This window comes from Sinocyclocheilus grahami, unplaced genomic scaffold (genome assembly GCF_001515645.1).
Source record: "Sinocyclocheilus grahami isolate Dianchi unplaced genomic scaffold, SAMN03320097.WGS_v1.1 scaffold362.1, whole genome shotgun sequence".
Lineage (NCBI taxonomy): Eukaryota > Metazoa > Chordata > Actinopteri > Cypriniformes > Cyprinidae > Sinocyclocheilus > Sinocyclocheilus grahami.
Window position 1 is genome coordinate 231,995 of NW_015505541.1, and position 22,916 is coordinate 254,910.

At 38.2% G+C, this 22,916-nt stretch overlaps 2 protein-coding genes and 1 pseudogene across 4 annotated transcripts in view; 2 read left to right on the plus strand and 1 right to left on the minus strand.

Annotated features, from left to right (window-relative positions):
- LOC107549087 (sushi domain-containing protein 6-like) overlaps positions 1-676 on the minus strand; it is a 24,016-nt gene extending 23,340 nt beyond the window's left edge. For both annotated transcript variants that reach the window (XM_016230023.1, XM_016230022.1), the window contains exon 1: positions 405-676. The gene's annotated coding sequence lies outside the window, so the exon portion shown is untranslated. The remainder of the gene's footprint in view (positions 1-404) is intronic.
- LOC107549072 (putative acyl-coenzyme A thioesterase 6) lies at positions 511-5,130 on the plus strand (annotated as a pseudogene).
- A 6,968-nt stretch (positions 5,131-12,098) lies between these two features.
- LOC107549088 (probable G-protein coupled receptor 176) lies at positions 12,099-20,248 on the plus strand. Of its 2 annotated transcripts, XM_016230024.1 has the most exons (4): positions 12,099-12,912; positions 17,263-17,316; positions 17,448-17,700; positions 18,696-20,248. In XM_016230024.1, the coding sequence occupies exons 1-4, from the start codon at positions 12,678-12,680 to the stop codon at positions 19,846-19,848; spliced, it is 1,695 nt and encodes a 564-aa protein (XP_016085510.1). In that variant the 5' UTR covers positions 12,099-12,677; the 3' UTR covers positions 19,849-20,248. The 2 variants fall into 2 exon arrangements, with proteins under 2 accessions (XP_016085510.1, XP_016085512.1); XM_016230026.1 differs by lacking the exon at positions 17,263-17,316.
- The last annotated feature ends 2,668 nt before the right edge of the window (positions 20,249-22,916 follow it).

Below are 22,916 nucleotides of genomic sequence, written 5' to 3' on the forward strand. Positions count from 1 at the left end.
CGGACTGGCGACTTTTGTAATCGCGTTATGACACGCTAATTAAAAATCACATTTCCACATGAACCTCTCCGGATAATGACGTAAGGTCGATCTGATTAATTTATACAACAAATAATCGTCATCACCATTGATTAAAAGGACCTTTCTCTACAACCGGAACAGAGCTTTTGATTGGATTAGGATTCACTAGCGAGCTATATGGCTGTGAATATTAAAGTCCTTTAACAACCAATAACTCGCCGAACTACTAACTTATTTCTATATTTAATACACAGACTGAATCATTTGGCTATCGATATTTGTTAGCTTTTGCGATAACCAGTGATTCAGATTCTAAAGACTCCGTTTGGCTAACCGTGTTAGCTCAGCTAACTAACCTTCACAACACAAAAAAGAGATCTTACCAGTGAATGCCCTCCTCTTTAAATTTCAGTATCGGGTCACCATGGAGCTGCGTCGAATGGATGGAAATCCCAGGGTTACTGTAAACGCGGTTTATGTTGGGATCGAATGTATTCGGGGATTCTGACGGCCCTTTCCGATCTGATCATCCGTCAATGTAGAAGGGTGAGCGCAGCTAGCGGGGCCAGAGCGGAGTACCTCCCTACTGTAGGAAAGAGCTGCGAGCTCCACCAGCGGCCTCGCTCTCACACCGTCTCCATGACGACCAGGCGAACTGTACGCGAAAGGGGCGGGGCTTACGAGGTCTGCTAGTTCATGAGAAATCAGCTTTAACTTGGAAGAGACGGATGCGAGCCAACCGGAGCCAACACAGATATGGCCGGGTCTTGTTTAAACGAGCATATTGCGATATAAACGAACTGCTACTTCATCATTTTGCCTAGTCGTTTACACGGAAATTCATTTGGTCTTTTCTGACTGTCGATTTTTTCAATACTTTTCACGAGTATTCAGTGAGTGTACATTTATGGAGAACGAAACCTGCAAAAACAATAAATAAATACACGTGCATAAATACACGTATTCTTGTTTAAATACATAAATAAATAATTAAACGTGTTGAAAGTAGGCAAATAAAATAAATTGGTGGGCAAATGGAAAATGTTTAAGGAAATGCTCATCCTAACTATTTTCCTTTGATCACTCATTTATTTCTGAATGTAGTTCCACATTTTTTCCCCTCTGCGCAACATGCTAATGAGAGGGTGTCAATTATGCTTGAGCGTTTGCCTGCGCATGTATTAACTTCATCAGTCAAGGGGACTGATTATTATCTTACACTTTTTCATAGTGTTGGTTTTGTAGTTATATTCATGAGAGAGCTAAATCATAAAAGATTTTAAGTGGCCAGTGTAAAATATTAATGCTTACATAGCTCTTAATTGCAATACTGAACCGTTATTTGTTTAATAAACATACTTTTGTCACTTGTATTTTCTGTTCTGATAACTAATGGGAAAAAACTGTCTGTTCCTCTATTAAACCACTTCATACCATGTATATGAGCTTCTGTTTGTACAATAATACCCTACAATACAATAATAATTGTGTATTTCACTCATTTGGTTCTCCCGCCGTAAAGAGAGAGAGATTGCTGCAGATCGACTTGGTTGTAGAAGACCATATTTTATTGACCATAAAAATGATCTTACATGTACCTAAACAACGAGCAGGTAAAACCATCCTAATAAACACTAGCTGCCATCAAAAGAACGAGCCCTTATTCCACGGATAAAGTGAATAATCTCACGATGACCATGGGATACTGATATTACAGTTGTCTGTAGCTGGAGACTCAATTGGGTTACAAAAAATTACGTCAGGAAACGACACTGGCCATTTCGTTGGGTCGTTTGTGAAGTCACAGATACTGTACGGACAAAACAACTCAGTTTTTTATGTATCTTGCTCTGTTGAATGGAAAAAGTGACTTTACGTAGGCCGTACTGGATTAACAGCATGCATTTCCTGTCAGCGGGAAAGGATTGTTTTCCCCATGCCCCCAGCTATGACATGACCCCGACCAAGTCCATGGTTGACACCCTCTCATTAGCATGTTATGCAGAGGAAAAATAAATGTGGAACTACATTCAGAAATAAATGAGTGATCAAAGGAAAATAAATAGGATGAGTTTAGCATTTCCTTAAACATTTTCCATTTGCCCACCAATTTATTTGATTGATTTGCCTACTTTAATCATATGTTTAATTATTTCTATATGTATTTAAACAAGAATTTCCGTATTTATACACACATTTATTTATTTATTTGCATATTTATTTATTTATTTGTGTATTTATTTATTTATTGTTTTTGCAGGTTTCGTTCTCCATACGCATGCGTCAACGTCCAGGAGAGACTCGCGAGATTTGCCCTCTGTTCCTCATATCAGGATTAGTTATAGATTCTTTCTCAGTAGACATGTAAATCGAGTTGTGTAAAATGTCAATTTACTTTATTTCAAACCTGTATGTCTACGTCTGTAGAAAAACAGAAAAAAGAGTTTTGAAGATTGCACTAGGGCTTTTTCCATGTAGTTACAAAGAACAGAGCTTTCAAGCTTCAAATATGTTACAAAAGCAGCAGCAAAAAAAGATTAATGATTAAAATATATTAGCTGCCATTAGTGTTATGTATTATGACTAAAATTAGTGAACAGCTTTAGCGAATCTGCAGCGCGCGTGCCGTGTGGTGGTTGAGAGAGAGAGAGAGAGAGAGAGAGAGAGTGTTTGTGTGTTTGTGTGGGAGAGAGAGAGACTCTACGGTTAATGTGCTGCCTGAGAACAGACGTGTAAATTAAGCGATTATTTGATAGATTAGGAGTTTATTGTTTGTGAAGTGTTTGTGAAGTGAGAAACTTTGCTGTTTTAGCCTTGGCTTTACAAGGTTACCAAGATTTATCCAAAAGAGCTGACAGATTTCACCTTGAGTAGGCTACTTTGACTAAGGTTTAGATTTCCTACGTCAACAACCAGGTTAGTATGTGCAACCATTCATATGTATTCCTGTTCATTCTTATGATTTCTAAATACAATTAAGCCGTTTACAACGGGAGATTTATTAGAATCAGTGTTATTTTAGTATCACTGAGATTATTATAGTTTTTAGTAATATTTTATAAATTTTTTTAGTTTTAGTAATTTTGTTGTCTTTTTGAGATTTTTATTATATTTTTTAGTCTATATATATATTTTTTTTATAATTTTTGTTTTATTTTTAGTACACCAATTTAAAGGGGTAGCGACGATTCAAAAACATAAAAACCCATTACAAACGAGGCATTTGTTGCATCCAGTGGGGACATAATTACGGATTATAATAACTTATACTGTCTTTTTACGAGTTGCATTGCATTGCATCGCGCCGCGTAAACATAAAACCATGTCTGCATTTGTGATTGGAGAAATGACAAACAAGCGCTACTCTACACTGTTCAAAACTCGCGTTTTAATCGTCAGTGGCAAATCCTTTAAATGAAAACGTACTTACAGTCTGTGAGTCAGAACAGCCGGCATTGTAGTCTACTCTACCAGGAACAGGAAACAGTCCTCCATAAAATGTGCTGCACACATCTGAATATTTGGGTTGAACTGTTCTGGAACAGTGTTGTAAATACAACTTAACCACTGATTTCTAGTCGTGTCATCTTTTGGAAGGCCAAACAAAGTAGTTTCGCTTTCACAACGAAACACAGCGTCACACACGGCAGCCTTGAGTGAGCCGAGGCCTGCAGCTAGAGTGAGGAACGGCCGGCGGGCTTGCGGCAACCACATGTGACGATCCCGGGCTGGACTCCATTTCGTCCACGTTGAAAGCCGATCCGGCGATCCACAGCGCGAAGTTGATGTATTTCCTCAGCGACCAGCACGGATCAGCTCCAGGCATGACGAAGCGGATATCGTCCTCTTTTGGAAGGCCAAACAAAGTAGTTTCGGTTTCACAACAAAACACACAGCGCTTTCACGACATGGCAGCAGCAACAATACTACAGCGAGAATAAAAGTTACGCTTTCTTTCTTTGCGTGAACATTTGGGCGGCGTTATGCAAATCTTCCCACATCGTGACGTAGACATGTGGGGGCGTGTTAGAACGAGCCGTTTTAGGTAAGTGTGGCTGACTCTTAACTTTTATAAAGAATATCTCTTTGGATTTGAGACTTTAGTCTTTGCAACTTTACAGATCTTCTTTATGCACCAAGAGCTTGTAACACTCCAAAGAGAAAGGAAAAATTGAAATCGCATCATATGACCCCTTTAACCACTGATTTCTAGTCGTCTTTTGGAAGGACAAACAAAGTAGTTTCGCTTTCACAATGAAACACAGCGTCACACACGGCGGCCTATGCATCAATCGCATCATATGACCCCTTTAAATTAAATGAAAATAATAAATGATGTTTAGGCAGCTATCTGAAATAAAATAAGGTTACATTTTATTTTATTTCTATTTAAGTTTGTCTTAAGTAATGAAAGGTATTTTATGGTTTTAGTTAACTATAATAACCCCGTCCCTGTCACACAGTCAATTCCAAAATCTCTCCATTTTTATTTTTTCATTCAAAGGTCAAAGATCAAAAAATTGGCCTAGTGTCCATATCGAAGAGTGGAGATTTTGCTTTGTCGATGGCAACATTCCTGCCTGGTATATCGGCTACTGTTTGGATCAATGGATGCAATGCCGATACTTTGGTTCCCATCTACTACAAGGACATCTGTGTTCCACCCCTCATGTTCGATGTAAAGAGATAAAAAATTACACCATTGGGCTTTGTGGATATTGGGATGTTATGAATGACCCGATGTCAGAAGAAGGCCTTCTTAGCGTTATTCCCATTGAACGTGCCTCTGGTAATTTCATGTTTATAATGTCAGAAGCTGACAGGAATTGGCAAAGTGCCTATTATGCAAAACTAGCATGCGACAGACTCAAAGCACATGGGAAAAGTAATTACGAATTGGTGAGGTATGAAAAAGCAGGTCACTTTATTGAGGTGGCCTACATGCCCTTTTGTCTTGCTAATTTTCATGGTGTCGCTAACCATGTGGTTTATTTTGGTGGGGAACCTAAGGCTCATTCAGAGGCACAGCTGGATGCGTGGAAGAGGATTTTGAATTTTTTCAAAAAACACTTAGCAGCTACTAATCACAACTGGAAATCTATGCTGTAAAAAAAGGCATGTACATTCATTTCATAGTCATGATATCCAGTTAGTGTTGACTTGAATAACTTTAATTTCTAATGTAGTTATCAAACAGATCAAACGGAATGAAGCACATGTATGATTTGCTTCAAAATCCTATGTTTATATCTTACAGAGTATGCAGAAGTTGTTTGTAAAATCAAACTCATTTGGATAAGTATGTTTCTTTATCAAACATTACCGTAAGTTTGGGGTTAGCAAGATTATTTTCTTTCATATTGTGAAATATTATTACAATTTAAAATAGCTATTTTCTATTGGAATGTAATTTAAAATGTTATATTCCTGTCGTGCCAATGCTCAATTAACAAAGTAGAATTCTTTACTGTCACTATTAATTTAAAGCATCCTTGCATTATAACTGAACACTGATTTAAAGTTAATCAAATCAAACGCATTAATAGTGGTGATAATACTTTACTCACTTACTGTGCAGCTGCATTCCTGTTGCATTCTCTCTGTCAGTATATCTACAGTACGTCTGTTTTGTTGTACAGCCTCTAGTGCCTTCATTTAAAATAAGCCTCAAATGACACCTTCAGCCTTAGTGAAGGGGAAATACAGGATGTTTTCTCCTTAATCCTTTATTTTCTGAAAAATGTTAATGTTTAGATAAACATTCCATCAAGGTACAGACACTGTGAAGGAGATGTGCAACTATGGGCATTGCTTACAAGTGAGTTACTGTATGCACCTTACACTTATGTTTTACCCGTAACTTCCAATAAAATTAAACTAAATATCTTAAGATTATGTGCATGATTTTTTTTTATGTTTAATTATATAAATATAGTGGGATACTAGACAACACCCACATTAGGATGTTATTAGGATGCCAGTAATCCAAATTAATAATTTTGTGTCCCAACAATGCTAAACTTTACCATTGTATTTAGTAATACTACAGTGGGGAAAATATTTATTTGATCCCCTGCTGATTTTGTAAGTTTGTCCACTTACAAAGAAATTAAGCGTTTGTAATTTTTATGGTAGGTTTATTTTAACAGAGAGACAGAATATCAACCAAAGAAATCCAGAAAAAACACATTATATAAAGGTTAGAGATTGATTTGCATTTCAATGAGTGAAATAAGTATTTGATCCCCTACCAAACAGCAAGAATTGTGGCTCCCACAGATTGGTTATGTGCCCATGTGGAACACAGATTAATCCTGCCAATTTGAGAAGTTACTCCTAATGTCAGCCCCTTAGGTGTATAAAAGACACCCGTCCACACAATCTGTGTCTTCCATTCCAACCTCTCCCACCACCATGTGCAAGACCAAAGAGCTGTCAAAGGATGTCAAAGACAAGATTGTAGTGATGGCGACGTGAAGCGTTCTGAACCAGCGAAACTTTCAACACAATTGTATCGGAAAAAGGTTCACTACTCGAAGCTTTTTAAAACGGTTTATGCTGTGGCTATCTAGTGGTCATAAAAATAAATAACACCTTCCAAAGTGTTATGTTCCATTATAACCAGTGGTTTCACATCTGGTTATACAACTGATTCTTTGTTTTATTATATTTTATATAAATAATGTTTATTGTCAAAGTCATTTATTTGTGTTGTGTACTGGCACTAAAATAAGTAAAATAAAACATAAATTATTTATTTTAACTCAGTGCCTCAGTCCTTAGACTGTTATTTCATGGCCAAAGTTCATTTTTGAGCTCAATATATAAATTACGATAAAAACAAAAAAACAATGCTAACACATTATAATGTTATATAATGTAAAGGAAATGGTGCTGAGGTTCGCTTCGTTTGACCCAGATACTGAAGCAGTCACGTGGTTTTCAGGCAAATGAAGCTTCGGACGTCATAGATCACGTGCTTTTCTCAAAACGAACCAAGCTCCAATACAGTGCTTCAATGTGAACCAAAGCTTCGAAGCTTCGGTGTTGAACGTAACATCACTACAAGATTGTAGTAGATCTGCACAAGGCTTGAATGGGCTACAAGACCATCAGCAAGAAGCTTGGTGAGAAGGAGACAACTATTGGTGTGATTATTCGGAAATGGAAGAAATACAAAACAACCATCAATCAGCCTCGGTCTGGAGCTCCATGCAAGATCTCGCCTCATGGGGTAAGGATGATCATGAGAAAGGTGAGGGATCAGCCCCGAACTACACGGGAGGAGCTTGTTAATGATCTTAAGGCAGTTGGAACCACAGTCACCAAGCAAACCATTGGTAACGCACTACGCCGCAATGGACTGAAATCCTGCAGCACATGCAAAGTCCCCCTGCTCAAGAAGGCACATGTACAGGCCCATTTAAAGTTTGCCAATGAACATCTAAATGATTCAGAGAAGGCTTGGGAGAAAGTGCTGTGGTCAGATGAGACCAAAATTGAGCTCTTTGGCATTAACTCGACTCGCCGTGTTTGGAGGGAGAGAAATGCTGACTATGAACCCCAAGAACACCATCCCTACAGTCAAGCACGGAGGTGGAAACATTATGCTTTGGGGCTGTTTTTCTGCTAAGGGTACAGGATGACTTCACTGCATTGAGGGGCAAAAGGACAGGGCCATGTACTGTAAAATCTTGGACTAGAACCTCCTTCCCTCAACCAGAACACTGAAGATGGGTCTTCAGGATTACAATGACCCGAAACATACCGCCAAGGCAACAAAGGAGTGGCTCAAGAAGAAGCACATTAAGGTCATGGAGTGGCCTAGCCAGTCTACAGACCTCAATCCAATAGAAAATCTGTGAAACTGAAACTTCGAGTTGCCAAACTACAGCCAAGAAACCTTAAGGATTTAATTAAAGAGGATCTGTAAAGAGGAGTGGGTCAAAATCCCTTCAGAGATGTGTGCAAACCTGGTGACCAACCAGAGGCCTCATGCCCATTCAGATTTTTGAGCAAACTGAATTTTGAATGCAGCTTCCAAAAGACAAAAATAGCCGAATAATTATTTATATTTGATACAATCTGCGTTCGCTGGCTAGCGCTGAGCCAGAGACACGTGTTTTTACAGCGCTGTGTGTTATAACCAATCACACACGATTCTGTTGAGTTTATGAATGCAGTGGCCAATCAGAGGCGTTCAGATGAGTCATCGACTCATCGCTGAAATGCCGGAGTTTTGTTTAGTGCGTGCGTCGCTGACTGAATTCTGCGCTCTCATCAGAAACAAGGAAGTGCAGATGTGCGAACGATGTAAGTAAGATATGCATTTCACAGTGTAAACAGCTTCAGTGATTATAATGAGAGTTTCTGAACTCTGGCTAAGTCAATTATAATGTTCTTTGCGCTCTTTCTGTACAATGAAAGTATTATAATTAGTAACTTACAATGTTTTTATTAAATTCACGATAAATACAGTCAATCATATTAAAAAAATATTTTATGGCATTACACCCATGGTAGTCAAGTAAAAAGACGGGTTCTATGTGTAGTTGATAGATTACACTAACATTAGTCTACTTTGCCCATCGCCCGTTATAAATCAACTAACATGATCTATACAGGTGCAAAATGCATTTACTTACACATATTTGAGAATCGAGATATTTCATGATATAGTTAACATGTTTGGGATTTTCAAAAAAAAATAAAAAAAATAAAAAAAAGAAATTAAATAAAACATACGCCTACTGCTGTGTGTAACATGACAAGCATGATGAGCACCCCCCATTGCATGGTGTAACAAATGCAACAAACAGGAAACAACAAACGTTATGCACGGAGATAACCAGTCAGTGTTACCACCTCTGTCACTGATCACAGCCTCACATCGCTGGTGCATGCTTGAGATGAGGTTTTGGATATTCTGTTGAGGGATGGCTTGCAATTCCTCCAGCAATGCTGTTCGGAACTCCACATGGGTTCCTGGAGGGTACTGGCATGCTTGCACTCTTGACTGTAGCTGCTCCTAAATGTGTTCAATGGGGTTCCAAGTTGGGTGACCGGGCTGGCCACTCCATCCTTGAGATGCCCTCCTCCTCCAAGTATTCCGTCACCAGCCTTGCTCTATGTGGGCTGGCGTTGTCATCCATAAGCACGAAATCTGGCCACATTGCACCAGCAGGCGCACAACTGGTCTCAGGATTTCATCCCTATACCTTTGACCTGTCAGGCTGCCATTTTCAACGATGACAAGCGCTGTCCTTCCACCTATGGAGATGCCTCCCCAAACAATGACTGATGATCCGCCAATACTGTCATGCTGTACAACATTGTGGCAAATTTCTCTCCCCAGTACGACACCAGACCCTCCTACGCCTGTCTAGGAAGTTACCGCAGAACCAGGACTCATCTGTGAAGAGCACTGTACCCCACTGATTCATTGTCCACCTGCGGTGATCTGTGGCCCACTGCAGACGTGTTAGTTTGTGTGCTCTGGAAAGAGGCATCCTCACAGCTGGTCTTCTGGCTTTCAAGCCAACTTCATGAAGTCGTCTCCTCACAGTCTGAGTGGACACTCCCACCCCTGTTGCATCCTAAAGATCATTTTGCAGGCTGACTGCAGGCATGAAACGATTTCTGCAGGCATGCAGGGTCTTGATTTGGTGTTATTACCCGTTGTCTGCCTCCACCATGCTTTCTCCTCACACGACCAGACCTTCTGAACTGGTTCCAGGCTCTGGAAATGACACTTTGAAATCTCCACTGCGTCTGCAACTTCACGCTGAGTTATGCCTCCTTGAAGCATCCCAAATGGCCCTGTTGAAGTCAGAATCCAGCAATCTCACTAAATGTTGCATTTTCTATGATTTCTGACCTCAAGTGAAGTTTTCAGAGCCTTAAATGATGAGCAGTTCCCAATTACAGACACCTGTGACAGGTCAATTAGTACCTAATGACAAACAATCATGTCTGAAGACCATCAAAAGCCATTAAGGATGACATTTCATTAATGACAATATTGACTAATAACAGACTTGCATGTTATGCATGAATTGTGAAAGAAACGCATTTTGGTTTTAGGACAACTTTGATGAAAGGTTTTGATCCACTTCAAATGTTGACTAGTGTAGTTCACTCATAAATGAAAGTTGTCATCATTTACTCTCTCAAGATGATTTTCAAGAATGTTGTTGGTTTTTTTCATACAATGAAAGGCTAAATGTTGTACAAAATATCTGCTTTTGTATTCCAGAGAAGAAATAAAGTCACATGGGTTTGGAACAACATGATGGTGTGTACACTATTACAAAATGAAATTTTTTGAGCTAACTATCCCTTTACGTTTGGTGCAGCATGGCTGCCATTATATCACACTGCACAAATTCATGACAGCGAATCTCAATGGATGAATGCAGATGAATGTTTTTTTTTTTCTGATTCAGAAGCGTTTTTTTTTTAAACATGAAAATGATTGAGATCCTCTCTGTGCAGAGCTCCAGTGGTACTTATTGCAAATCTTTTAGAGAGCACTGTGATAAGGACACACTCCAGTGGGCCATGTCGTTTAACCCGGACTATTTAAGAGGAGAAGATCTTAAGAGTTCTTGCATGTTGATTAACTGGAAAAGATTATTTTTATATTTACAGAAGAGCTGTTACTAGCTGTCAACCTGCAGTGCATGGCATGTGAGGAATCGCATAATAATTCAAAAATGTATTTGAATATAAATAGTCCAAAGGTGAATAAAATAATGGTAATAACATAGAAATGTCTTCACAGTTTTGCAGAAACAGATGTTTTTTTTTGGAACCAAACATGTTAAATACATGTAAAGAATGTTTTCTAGCCAATTACCGAGATAAAAACAGAGAATTACTGATGTGGATGGCAGTATGAGCTCTACAACAGAATCTACAACAAAACTATATTATGGTAATGAAAAGATAAGGTTTGGTTATTAGCTGTGTCATTATTTTCTATAGGGCCTGTAGCATTGTATATAAGCTTCAGAGCTTTTTCACTCTATTCATGAACTTCTTATATTTTAGTATTATGTAGTCAACGGAAAATGTCAGATTTTATTAGCATGTGGAAAGTCCCTTTATGTCTGAATAGAAGATGCTATCTAGTGGCAGAATATTATAGTATAATTTAATTACAATCACTGTCAAGGAAATAAAATGTAAAGTATATTAAATCAGATTTGATTTATATTGACGTAATTTGGAAGTGAAATGGTCATAAAAAATAGATAGTCAAGAAAAATGCTTTCTAAACTACAAAATGTTTTACTACAATCTACCGCAGTTATATATCATACTGGATTGACTTTTTGTTTAAATGTTTTAATTCAGATGAGTGATTTTTAAATAGTTTATGGCCTTTTTGTGGCAAAATCACAATGCTGGAGCAGCATGTGGATCACTTTTTTTTTTATTAGATGTAGAATTCACATATAGTTTTGAATTAGGTGAAACCGAAAAACACTTCTAGAAAACACCACACATTTGTTAAATTTGACTTTTGACTCTAAGCCTTTTAGTTACTGAAATATTGCTTAACCCTTCTGACAACATCCTTGTGTGACAACTAGCCCCAGTCTCATTTCATGCAGGCTTTAGAGATTCCTCATGGGTTGTCTAAAATTTCCCCAAGGACCACTAGCATTTCTATTATAAACAAGCAAACAAAAGCAACACGTAGACCAATTCAGTGCAGTGTGAGGTTTGCACACTCAGTAGATGCACTGCAAGGAAGAGTTTAATCTGTGAATTCGGTTCATGCTGGCGTTTTGCTCACAATGAATTATTTACTTAACAATAATGAAAACTGCTAAAATAACATTTTTGTTCCGAGGATACTGTTAATAACTTAACAGGCCTTGCTTTGTTCGCATGCAGTGCGTGTCTGGAGCAGTATCTGGCCAAATACAGGCTCAATCCAAACCTTTGGTTCCCATTCTCACGCGCCTCTCCAAGACGCCGTAACAGACGGATACGGTGACGTTTTATTGTAAGCGCCCACCGTTCATTAGAAGAAATAAAGCGCTATTGTCACTCGCAATGAAGCCTGTTCGCTAAAGCCCAGTTGTCAGATCACCCACTGACACGATATTTAGCGTGATGTGCGTTTACCAAAATCGTATTTTGGCACTTGGATCTGGCTATGATCATTCATAACGATCTCATACGGGTATGTTGGTCATTTCTCTATAGGTTTATCGTACACCGTTAAGGCATTATTATTCGCATACATTTGCATATTTTAGTAACCCAATACACGCGAAGTATTGTATATATGTTCGTCTATTTACATGGCTAATGAAATGAAGTTGAGTGGTGAGGCGAGCGTGAACGTCGCCGTCACTGTCGTATTCTGAAAAGGCAGTTGGTTAGCGACAAGATAATAACGTAATGCAAATTTAACCAAATCTGCAATATGCAGTCCTGTCTGGGACATGTTATTATCGTGAAAGATCTCCGTCCAGCGTTTTTCCAAAATGTTCTACGTTTTGGATGATTTTGACGAACTGGAGTAAACTCGCGCGTTAATCATGATGGACACAACATCATAACGCTCGAGCTCTGTTCACCAGTAAACGTGCGCACCGCGAGACCTGAGCCGAAGATTTATAGCGGCGCCTCAGATATGAATGATGATGGAGGCTGATAACGCGGAGAGCTGGTTTCCTCTGTCAGAAAACGGAACCACAAGTTTAAACGCGTCGAACCTGGGTTTCCTAAACGCGTCGTCTCCGGTGAGTCTGTGGGGTGATGCTCGGGATAAAGAGGTGGCACGACTGGAGGAGATCCTGCAGGCGCAGGAAAGAGCCTACAAAGATTTCACTACCACCATTCAAGTTTTCATCCTCATCGGCTCCCTTTTGAGTAAGTAGACAAACACGGGAATTTAAAATGTTTGGCTGTTCATCAGCAAATGTGTGGAGGCTGCACTGGCTTAATCTCTAAATATATTTTAATAAAACAATCACATATACCTGGTTAATTGATGTGATAAACGGCATTATCCAGTTTGAGCCTATTATGGCGAATTGCACTGTGCGTGTAAATGGATAACCACTCTAAAGGTTACAGTCGGGGCGCAAATTATATTTGGAATGTGAAAATTTAACAAACATGATCATAGGCTATATTTTCCGCGATGAAATTACATTTTACATTGTATGTTAATATCAAGTGAGAGATGCGAAATTGTAAACGAAGTCTGTTTATTATTGAGCGTTCACACGATGATGACACACAGGTGTTGTAATTAGTCATGCTAGCAAATCTTTTCTTTTCACAATCTGTAAGCCCTGATGTTAACATGAATGAAAAACAACTAAAGGTGCCAAGGTGACACTTGAGTCATTTTTTATTTAAATATTCAAAACAAAATCAAGTGTGTGTGTGTGTTAATACCTCCAAATACACAATTTAGGGAATACCCATAAGCCTTTGTTTAAATAATTTATGTAGGCATGGGAACTTATAGGAAGAATTAAATAGTCCTACTTCTTAAGGTTTTATCTCTTTGCAGTATTGCTAATGTTGAAATAGCTGTTTTGTGTGATTAGCTTTCTTTTTCATAACCTGTTGACTTCTCTGCATGCACATGAAGGTGCATATCAGAAGTGCAGTTTTATGTTCACTTCTTTTGTGAATGTGTTTATTAAATTATTGGCCTCGGCTCAGTGATCGTGTCCTTTGTATAATCTACTATATGGTTTTAAATGAGTAGAAACAACATTTTTATCACAAGTTGCTTGCAACTAGTTAACTTGAGCAATTTACTAAAAAATCTTTTAGTTAGCAGACAGCTGTCCATACTTTAGATTTTTACATCACAATTCAGCTGGAGAGCTTATGCTGAGATTCAAATCATTTTGATTTGATTGATTTATTTTATTTATCCTTTATTTTTCCAGGAAGGTCCCATTGAGATAAAAGAAATCTCTTCTTCCAGGGAGTCCTGGCCAAGATGACCGTACAAAAATCTCACATAAAATTTCACAAACATACACCTCACAAGACAAAATTATATAGAACCAAAGCAAAAACAATAATCATAAATCAGTAAATTAATTAAAACAACATGATTCATTTGCTAAACACTGCACTCAATTTTTTTAAATATTCAAAGAAGGCATTGTTTCTAATGGAGTTACAGTTTGAAATTCATTCCACAACCACGGAGCATAGTAAGAGAAAGCTGATTTTCCATGCTCTGAATGTACCCCGGGTATTTCTAATTGAATCCCATTTGATGATCTGGTGATATAATTCTTTCTACGTAGGCATAAAAGACTAGATATGTAATTTGGAAGCATGCCCAACAATGCCTTTACAGTATACACTAACATATGATTTCCTTCTTTGATATAAAGAGGACCAACCTACTTTATTATACAGCAAACAATGATGAGTACGTGAGCAAGCAATTGTTATAAATCGCAATGCAGCATGATAAACACTATCCAGTCTTTTCAATAAATACGTAGAAGCATGCATGTAAATAAATTCTCCATAATCCAGAATGGGTAAAAATGTACTCTGTATAATTTGCTTTCTAGCTCCAAAGGAATTTTTTTCTTTTGCCGAAATAGAAACTCCAATCTTGGTTTAAGTCTTTTCACCAAGTAATCAGTATGTACATCAGATGACAATTACTTTGCTGTCATTGACACTTGGTGCAAACAGCTTTTTTTTTCTTTCTAAAAACAAAACAAACTGTATTAGAGAATAGCGCTATTTAAATGATTTGCCATTCCAGAGACATTTCCAAGAAAATGTGTTAAGATGATTGTGTGAATTCTTACACATTGCAGGAAAATGATTATCACATCTATAAGCCAATGATCATGCGACAAACAGAAACTTAGAAATTAGATGTTTTTACTGGGTTCATTCATGCTTGGACCAATACAAACAGAGTAAGGTTTCCTCAGTCAGTGCAATGTCACATACCAGGTTTCTAGGAGGCTTTTTACTACACGACAGCCTCTCACTCTGACAATGATACCTTGAACAAAAAGACTGACTTTTGTTTACACAGATTACATATAGGTGATGTAGAATGCTATTGATAATCCTATCTTCTTTAATGCAGTGTATTCTGTACCAATAGAAATGATGCAATATTTGTAGAAAGGGGAAATAGAGTATTCAGAGCTTTCTCGCAGTAAATGAGATTTTAGCAGTTTATAGTATAATGTTCTTTTGTTCTGCTTGTTTTTTCTGAACTACGTCAGAGGGAGGCAATTTCGTCAGACTCAAAACAAATGAGCCATCATATGACTAATTAGCCTGCAGAGCGCTTAGTAAATGATCGTAATCTGATGATTTGTTTCTGCACTGGATTAGGGCTCAAGTTTCAGAAAAGTTGGGAATTTCAGACATTCATTGTGGTTATGGAAAGTCATTGTGGCAATGGGTTAGTCATTATTGCACTCGAGTTTTATCCTTGGCGTTCATTTAGCAGACTGCTTGGCTCATGCACTCCAAATTAAAAGATACAGTTGTTTTTCTGATTGCCAATATTCCAGTATCTGTTTGCTGCTTATACATTCAATGCATATATATTGAATAATTCTCAGACAAAGACTGGACATATCATTCAAAATGGAAAATTCTGTTATCATTTACTCACCCTCATGATCATACAGATTTGTATGAGTTTCTTTTTTTAAGCGGAGAACAGTATTTTGAAAAACAATCTGTTTTTGTCTATACCATGAAAGTCGATGGGCACCAGAACAATATTGGACCCCATTGACCTTCATTGTATGGACAGAAAAGCTCTTAAAACATCTTTCAAAATATCTGCATTTGTTTCAATGGAAGAAAGATAGTTATACAGCTATGGAGCAACATGAGGGTGAGTAAATGATGACAGAATATTAATTTTGGGGTGAACTATCCCTTTAAAGACACAGCATGCTTTGATAATCTTCTGTTCTGACCATTTTCTTTACTTTTCAGTGATTTTCCATCATTAAGATTAATCAGACATGATAATTACAGCTAAGTTAGCCAACAGCCAACATCTGTTCTCATACTTCAGAATTCTCAAACATATTAGAAAGAGTTGAGAAACCACTAACCACTAACCTCTGTGAAGTCTAAAAACCACTGTTAGCCACGGGCGTACCAGAGACTTCTGGGAACAAATGGACAATTGTCCGGCACTGTCAGTGTGCACTCAATGTCCCCAGGGTAATAACACAGAGGCAGCTGCAGATGAATTCCACCGCACTTTGCCCGTTATACCTGCATGGTAATGGGAAAAGGTGAAAGTCACAGTCTTTGCGCAAAAGATGCACCTTCTGACAGTGTGTCAAGCGTAATAACGGGTCTGGCTAGAGAGCACCTGTCACCCAAGTGCTCTGTTCACATCAACATCCAAGAAGAGAATCACCTCAGGCTCCATTTCAATTCAAGGCGTGTGAATTTCATAATGTCCGTGTATCATTTCTTCCAAGTAAATGAATCTTGTGTAGTTTTCCACTTGAAGTGACATGCTTCATTTCCATTTTGCCCAGAGTGAAACTTTTTTTACATGCTCTCCCTGATTGTTTTAAATGCTCGTCTATGGTATGAAGAAATTAATCCTACTATGGAAATGCTTATCAGCTGCAGCTGTGTTGTCATGTGTCATGCCAAGGAATATTCTGGGTTCAGTAAAAGTTAAGCTCAATGGACAGCATTTGACTTTCAAATTGTCCCTCATGAACCATGGAAGTAAATAGGACCAGATTTGGAGTATTTAAAAGCAGAAATGTGAAGCTTATAACTATATTAAAGCACTTTCTTGGGTTAAAACTTGTATTATTTCACCTGTAAAGCTAAATCATAATTTTTACAGGAATTTTAGGATTTTAGCTGGTAAATTGTATGTAGTTTTATACAAAACAGTGATACTTTAACACAAAAATCATGTTAACACATTTTGGCTACTATCGCAACAAGTACTTTAATGTTTTACAGATTGGACCCATTCGCTTCCATTGTACTGTAAGTGCTTTACTATAACCCAAATTTTTGCTTTTTCAGAGAAGAGGAAATTTACTTTACCCAACAAGTGTCCACCTCATGTGAACATCTCAATATTAGAAACACTTGGTTTTTATGTGCCCGTGTATGCTAAGCTTTTGCTTCATCCTAAAATCTTAATACCCTGCACTGTGAGGCTTGATTGTCCTTCACAGCAGCATAACAATGCCGTCCTGTTGCTTACAGGAACCACAAAGGGAACAAGGCTTTTCCCCCTTCAAATTAGCGTGCAACCTTCAGGTACCTCATTGCCATGGGAACTGCTGTAGACCATAAGATGAAGGCTGCTCATGTCCCACTCACATTCAGTTGTGTCCTTGGATACTGACCTAGGCTTGTAACCCTTAACCTTTTCATCTCTTCGTCCCCAGGCAATACTGTAGTGCTGTGGTGCACTTGCTACACCAATGTCTTCAAGTCTGTCACCAATCTCTTCATCAAGAACCTAGCGTGTTCTGGCATTTGTGCTGGGTTGGTGTGTGTGCCATTTGACATAGCCTTGAGTGCCAGTCCCCTATGCTGCCTATGGGTCCATACACTTCTGCTGTGCAAAGCCATCAAGTTCCTACACAGGCTTTTCTGCTCTGCCACTGTGCTCAGCTTCGCTGTCATCGCCCTGGATAGGTGAGCGGATATCAATACTAATTCACTCATCTTTTGCTAACAACTAAAGTGTAATTGCTTTAGATTTGAGGTCACTAAGGGTCTCAACCAAACAATAATTAAAACAATTGATTAAGATAATAATATGGTGAATGATCGCTTGAGAAAATCTGAAAACACTTACAGTTGTACTCAACCCATGGGCACCAGCTGTTTCACAGACTAGTGCTTCCATAGCAACCTACTCCGCCAGACCCTTTATCAGTTCATTGAATAATTTATTTTGCTTAGCACAGAAGCCTTTCTTGAGACCAAAATTTTTTCTCTTCAGAAAAAAACATACATGCAACATGCAGACACAAATCACATAATAAAATGTACTGATTTTATGTATTTTCCTTTTGTGCCTTTCCTGGGATTTTCATTATGAATCTATCTAATCAATCTATTTATGTATTTTTGTGCACACATTAAGCAGTTTAACTGTGCTATAAACAATTTAGTCCTCTAAACAGTATCAAGGTTATGTAACTCATTTAACTATGGCTTATTCAGAACCAATTCTATTTAAACAAAAAACATTTAACATAATTAGTGTTATCAGATTTGAATGAATCTAAACTAAGCAACTTAGTATAGTCCAATCTCTAAGCAAAACTGGATCTTTAATTGAATCAAAACTTCAGCACAATCAGTGTATTAATACCGATTCCCAAACCGATTGACTCTTATGAGTTGCTTCTTTTTAGTCAGTATCATTCAGTGCAACTTGTATAATCCGATCTCTAGCTAAATTACACTTATGGACTAGTTCTTTTAAATGAATCAAACTTATTAGCATGACTAGTGTATTCCAACTGATTCCCAAACAAATGACTCTTATGAGTCAACAGAAACCTGCTTGGTTTGAAAATGACCGTGCTTTGTTCTATTTTGACAATAGGCAATGGACCTTTCTTGCCTTTGAAATTTTACCAAAATTTTGCAGCGGTGCCTTCCTTTTATTTCACTTCCAGGTACTACTCAGCACTGTATCCAATGGAGAGAAAGATATCAGATGCCAAATCCAGAGACCTGGTCATCTACATCTGGGTGCATGCGGTGGTGGCCAGCGCCCCTGTGTTCGCTGTAAGCAATGTAACGGATGTCTACGCCACCTCTTCTTGTTCTGATGGCCAATCACTTGGACATCTGGTTTACATGATCACATACAGCATCACCACAATCATTTTACCACTAGCAGTGGTGTTTCTAGCCATGGCACTAATCCGCCGCGCACTAAGCACCAGCCAGAAGAAGAAAGTGATCATTGCGGCGCTGCGCACCCCACAGAACAGCATTTCCATCCCATATGTGTCTCAGCGTGAGGCTGAACTTCACGCCACTCTGTTGTCCATCGTTCTAGTCTTCGCGGTGTGCAGCACTCCCTACGCCGCTCTGGTCATATACCGTTCAGTGCTGGGGGCCGCAAAAGCCTCGTCTTGGTTACAGTTGACTGCCGTGTGGCTGCCGAAGGTCTCTCTCCTCACCAACCCGCTGTTTTTCCTCACAGTAAACCGTTCTGTGCGGCGCTGCCTTCTTGATATGCTAGCACGCCTTCATCGCCGCTATAGCCGAAGGAACATGGTCAGTGTTGGGGGTCTGGCTGAAGTAGGGCCACTAGGGGGCGAGACTGTGGTTCGCTCTGGTAGTCAACTCCTGGAGATGTTCAATATCGGCCAACAACAGATCTTCAGACCAAACGAGGACGAAGAAGATGAGAATGAAATTTCCTCTGTGGCCTCCGCCAAATTTCAACCAAAAGATGGAGGACAGGTTGGAAACGGAGCGGTGGCAAGAGAGCTGCATCAGCCACAGTCAGGGGACGTGGTAAAAGAAGAGGGCTTAGTGTTACCAAAACATTCCCCTATTCAGTCATGTGCCTACTCCTCTTCACAGGTCGCCCCTGCGACTCCCACGGACCCAGAGGATGTAACACAGTTTGGTTTTGGGCCATTTGAGCTGCCACCACAATGGCTGCCTGAAACCAGGAACAGTAAGAAAAGGCTCCTTCCTCCGTTGGGTAACACACCAGAGGAGCTGATCCAGACCAAGCAGCCCAGAGTTCGTCCTGAGAGACGCATCAGTAGAAACAATAAAGTTAGTACCTTCCCTAATGTGGATCCATGACACAGTGCAGTGGAGCAAATCATAAAAAGCCAAGAAGAAAGACTGTTTGAGTTTTATATCTAAAGTTATTTTGAGATGATTTTCTATGTGAGTGCAGATCAATGAATGACATGGAGAGTATATGTTTACAGTAGGAAGTAAGAGGAATTTACATGCTCTCTTGCTGTCTGTTTGGATGATTTAATAGACATCCCTTCATCTCCGTGTACTGACAGAACAGGAAATTGATCTTTCACAGGAAATTCAAAAAACAAACGTAAGGTAGGCATGGATTGTATGACATTTGTTTTATTGGAATGGTCAATAAAATTAATCACAATAATTTTTATGTAAATACGTCCATGCTGTGTTGAATCTGACTGATGTGTCCTGCTTAACTTCTTGAAATATCACCCCACTGTCCACATGTTATTTAGCACTACAATTTATTTCAGATCACTTGAACAGCTAGTTTGAAACGAATGCATTGCTCTCAAAATTAAAATATTACAGATTATAAATGGACTTTAATGTTCACTACCATTCATAATTTTTTTCTTCATGTTTTTGAAAGAAGTCTCTTATACTCTCCAAGTCTGCGTTTATTTGATCAAAAATACAGTAAAAACTAATATTGTGAAATAAGATAAATCACACAATACTTCAGAAATTATTCTAGTATGCTGATTTGGCATTTTTAACATTTATTATTATTGTCAAAGTTTTTTTTAGAATAGAAAGTTCAAAAGAACAGCATTCATTTCAAATAGATTTTTTTGTTGTTGTAACATGCAATTCTTTTGCTGTCACTTTTGATCAATTTAATGCATGCTTGAATAAAAAACAAACAAGCAAATACACATCTTACTAACCCCAAACATTTAAATGGTAGTGTAAGAGTTCAGTCAATACTTAAACTACAATGTAAAGAAGATGTGAGAACATCTTAATCAGTTTCACGATGCAACTAACATGCTGCCATGACCACATACACTGGTGTACAGGGTATGAATTTGTGCTTCATTTTAATGCAGAAAATGTGCCAAAACCAATGTGAGTTTACAGGTGCATCTTAATAAATTAGAATGTTGTGGAAAAGTTCATTTATTTCAGTAATTCAACTCAAATTGTGAAACTCATGTATTAAATAAATTCAATGCACACAGACTGAAGTAGTTTAAGTCTTTGGTTCTTTTAATTGTGATGATTTTGGCAAACAAATCTCACATTTAACAAAAACCCACCAATTCACTATCTCAACGAATTAAAATATGGGGACATGCCAATCAGCTAATCAACTCAACACACCTGCAAAGGTTTCCTGAGCCTTCAAAATGGTCTCTCAGTTTGGTTCACTAGGCTACACAATCATGGGGAAGACTGCTGATCTGACAGTTGTCCAGAAGACAATCATAAGGACACCCTTCATAAGGAGGGTAAGCCACAAACATTCATTGCCAAAGAAGCTGGTTAATGAAGCTGGTAATCTGTTAACAGAGTGCTGTATCCAAGCATGTTAACAGAAAGTTGAGTGGAAGGAAAAAGTGTGGAAGAAAAACATGCACAACCAACTGAGAGAACCGCAGCCTTATAACACTCAATAATACTGTTGGAATTTCTCAGGAAAAGATGGTCCATTATTGACAAAAAATGAGGGGAAAACATTTAATCACAATGAAGTGTTCAGTTTTTACTTGCTTACCATTAAGAATAATCACAGTGTGCTGTTATCAAGATTTTGCAAATGTAGATCTGCTTGGTGGGAAACAGAATGCATTTCAATATGTAACTTTGAATTATTTAATCAGTTTGCGTGCAGAGGGCTACAGCTCTTATGTTAGAGAACAAAGAGCTCAGTATTTTAAAATGATTAATATATAATCTACATGCTTAAGGCCTTTTCAATCCACAAAAGCCACAATAGACCTTTAAATAAAAACAGCTCAAACTTGTCACATGGCACACCAAAAAACAACATAGCAGTTTCTAATCAAAATAATTTAGGTATTTCCACCATTAGGTATTTTCTCATTTCAGTGCTGAATGAAATATTACTCCAGTCAAAAGTTCAAGAAAACATGTTTCCTAGTTTGAAACATGGAAACTAAATATAATAAATCACATTATTCTCACAATATTACCACAATTAACCACAAAAATGTCTTAAAAAAGGTGGATTTTGTTGTCAAACTGAAGGTAGTCCACTTTCTTTAGAAATCAATAACAGGCCTTTGGCTTGAACTGAAGATGATATATTACAGTGTCAAATTATGGTTACCATCGAAAGTCTTGCAAATTCTTTTAAAGAGCTTAAACCAAATTAAATGTAGGCTAAAGATGGACATTAAGCACTTCTAGGTTAGCCTACTGGGATAACATAACCCTTTCATCTTAACATACCAAGGGCAAGAGCTGTCATTTACTGAATATGAACTGCAGTTATGCAAATACGAACAGCAGTTGTGTTGCAATCCACACTGTACAAGACCTGGCATGTTTTGCAGAGCAAGCTAAGGATGACTATATTTTTCAATGCTGTCCGCTAGTTGCAAACAAAACACAAAATCCAAAAGAAGGTTACAGGAAAGTTAAAACAGTATCAATAAGATGTTATGAGCTCTGGTCTAGGGAAAGGCAACAACAACCAAACAGGCTAAGAGAAAAGTCATGGTGTATTAGACTGCCAAGTGTGTCTCTTTGGCCCAGATTTCTTTAGCAGTCCATTGTCATCAGCCAATCAGTAGCACAAAAGCCCCAATTCTTATGCAGCTGCCACAATATTGACAGATGGGAATAATCTACAAAGAGTCATAACAAAAAAATGTGTGACCTCATTGGTATTGATACATTTTAAATCTGAAATATAAGGATGGATGCGCTTGGTGTAGAAAGGTAATCAACCATCTTCAGTGTCATGGACAAAAAAGTTTACATCATCTCTGTATAAGTTGCCTATATCACATGTATTTTGAAGTGGATCATTGTTTATTCATTTTATTGTGCCAAGGTTGGAGATACTATAGGGGCTCTATACAAGATGGTGTACTGTATTTGGATGACTTCTCAGACAAAATAAAAAATTGGTGACA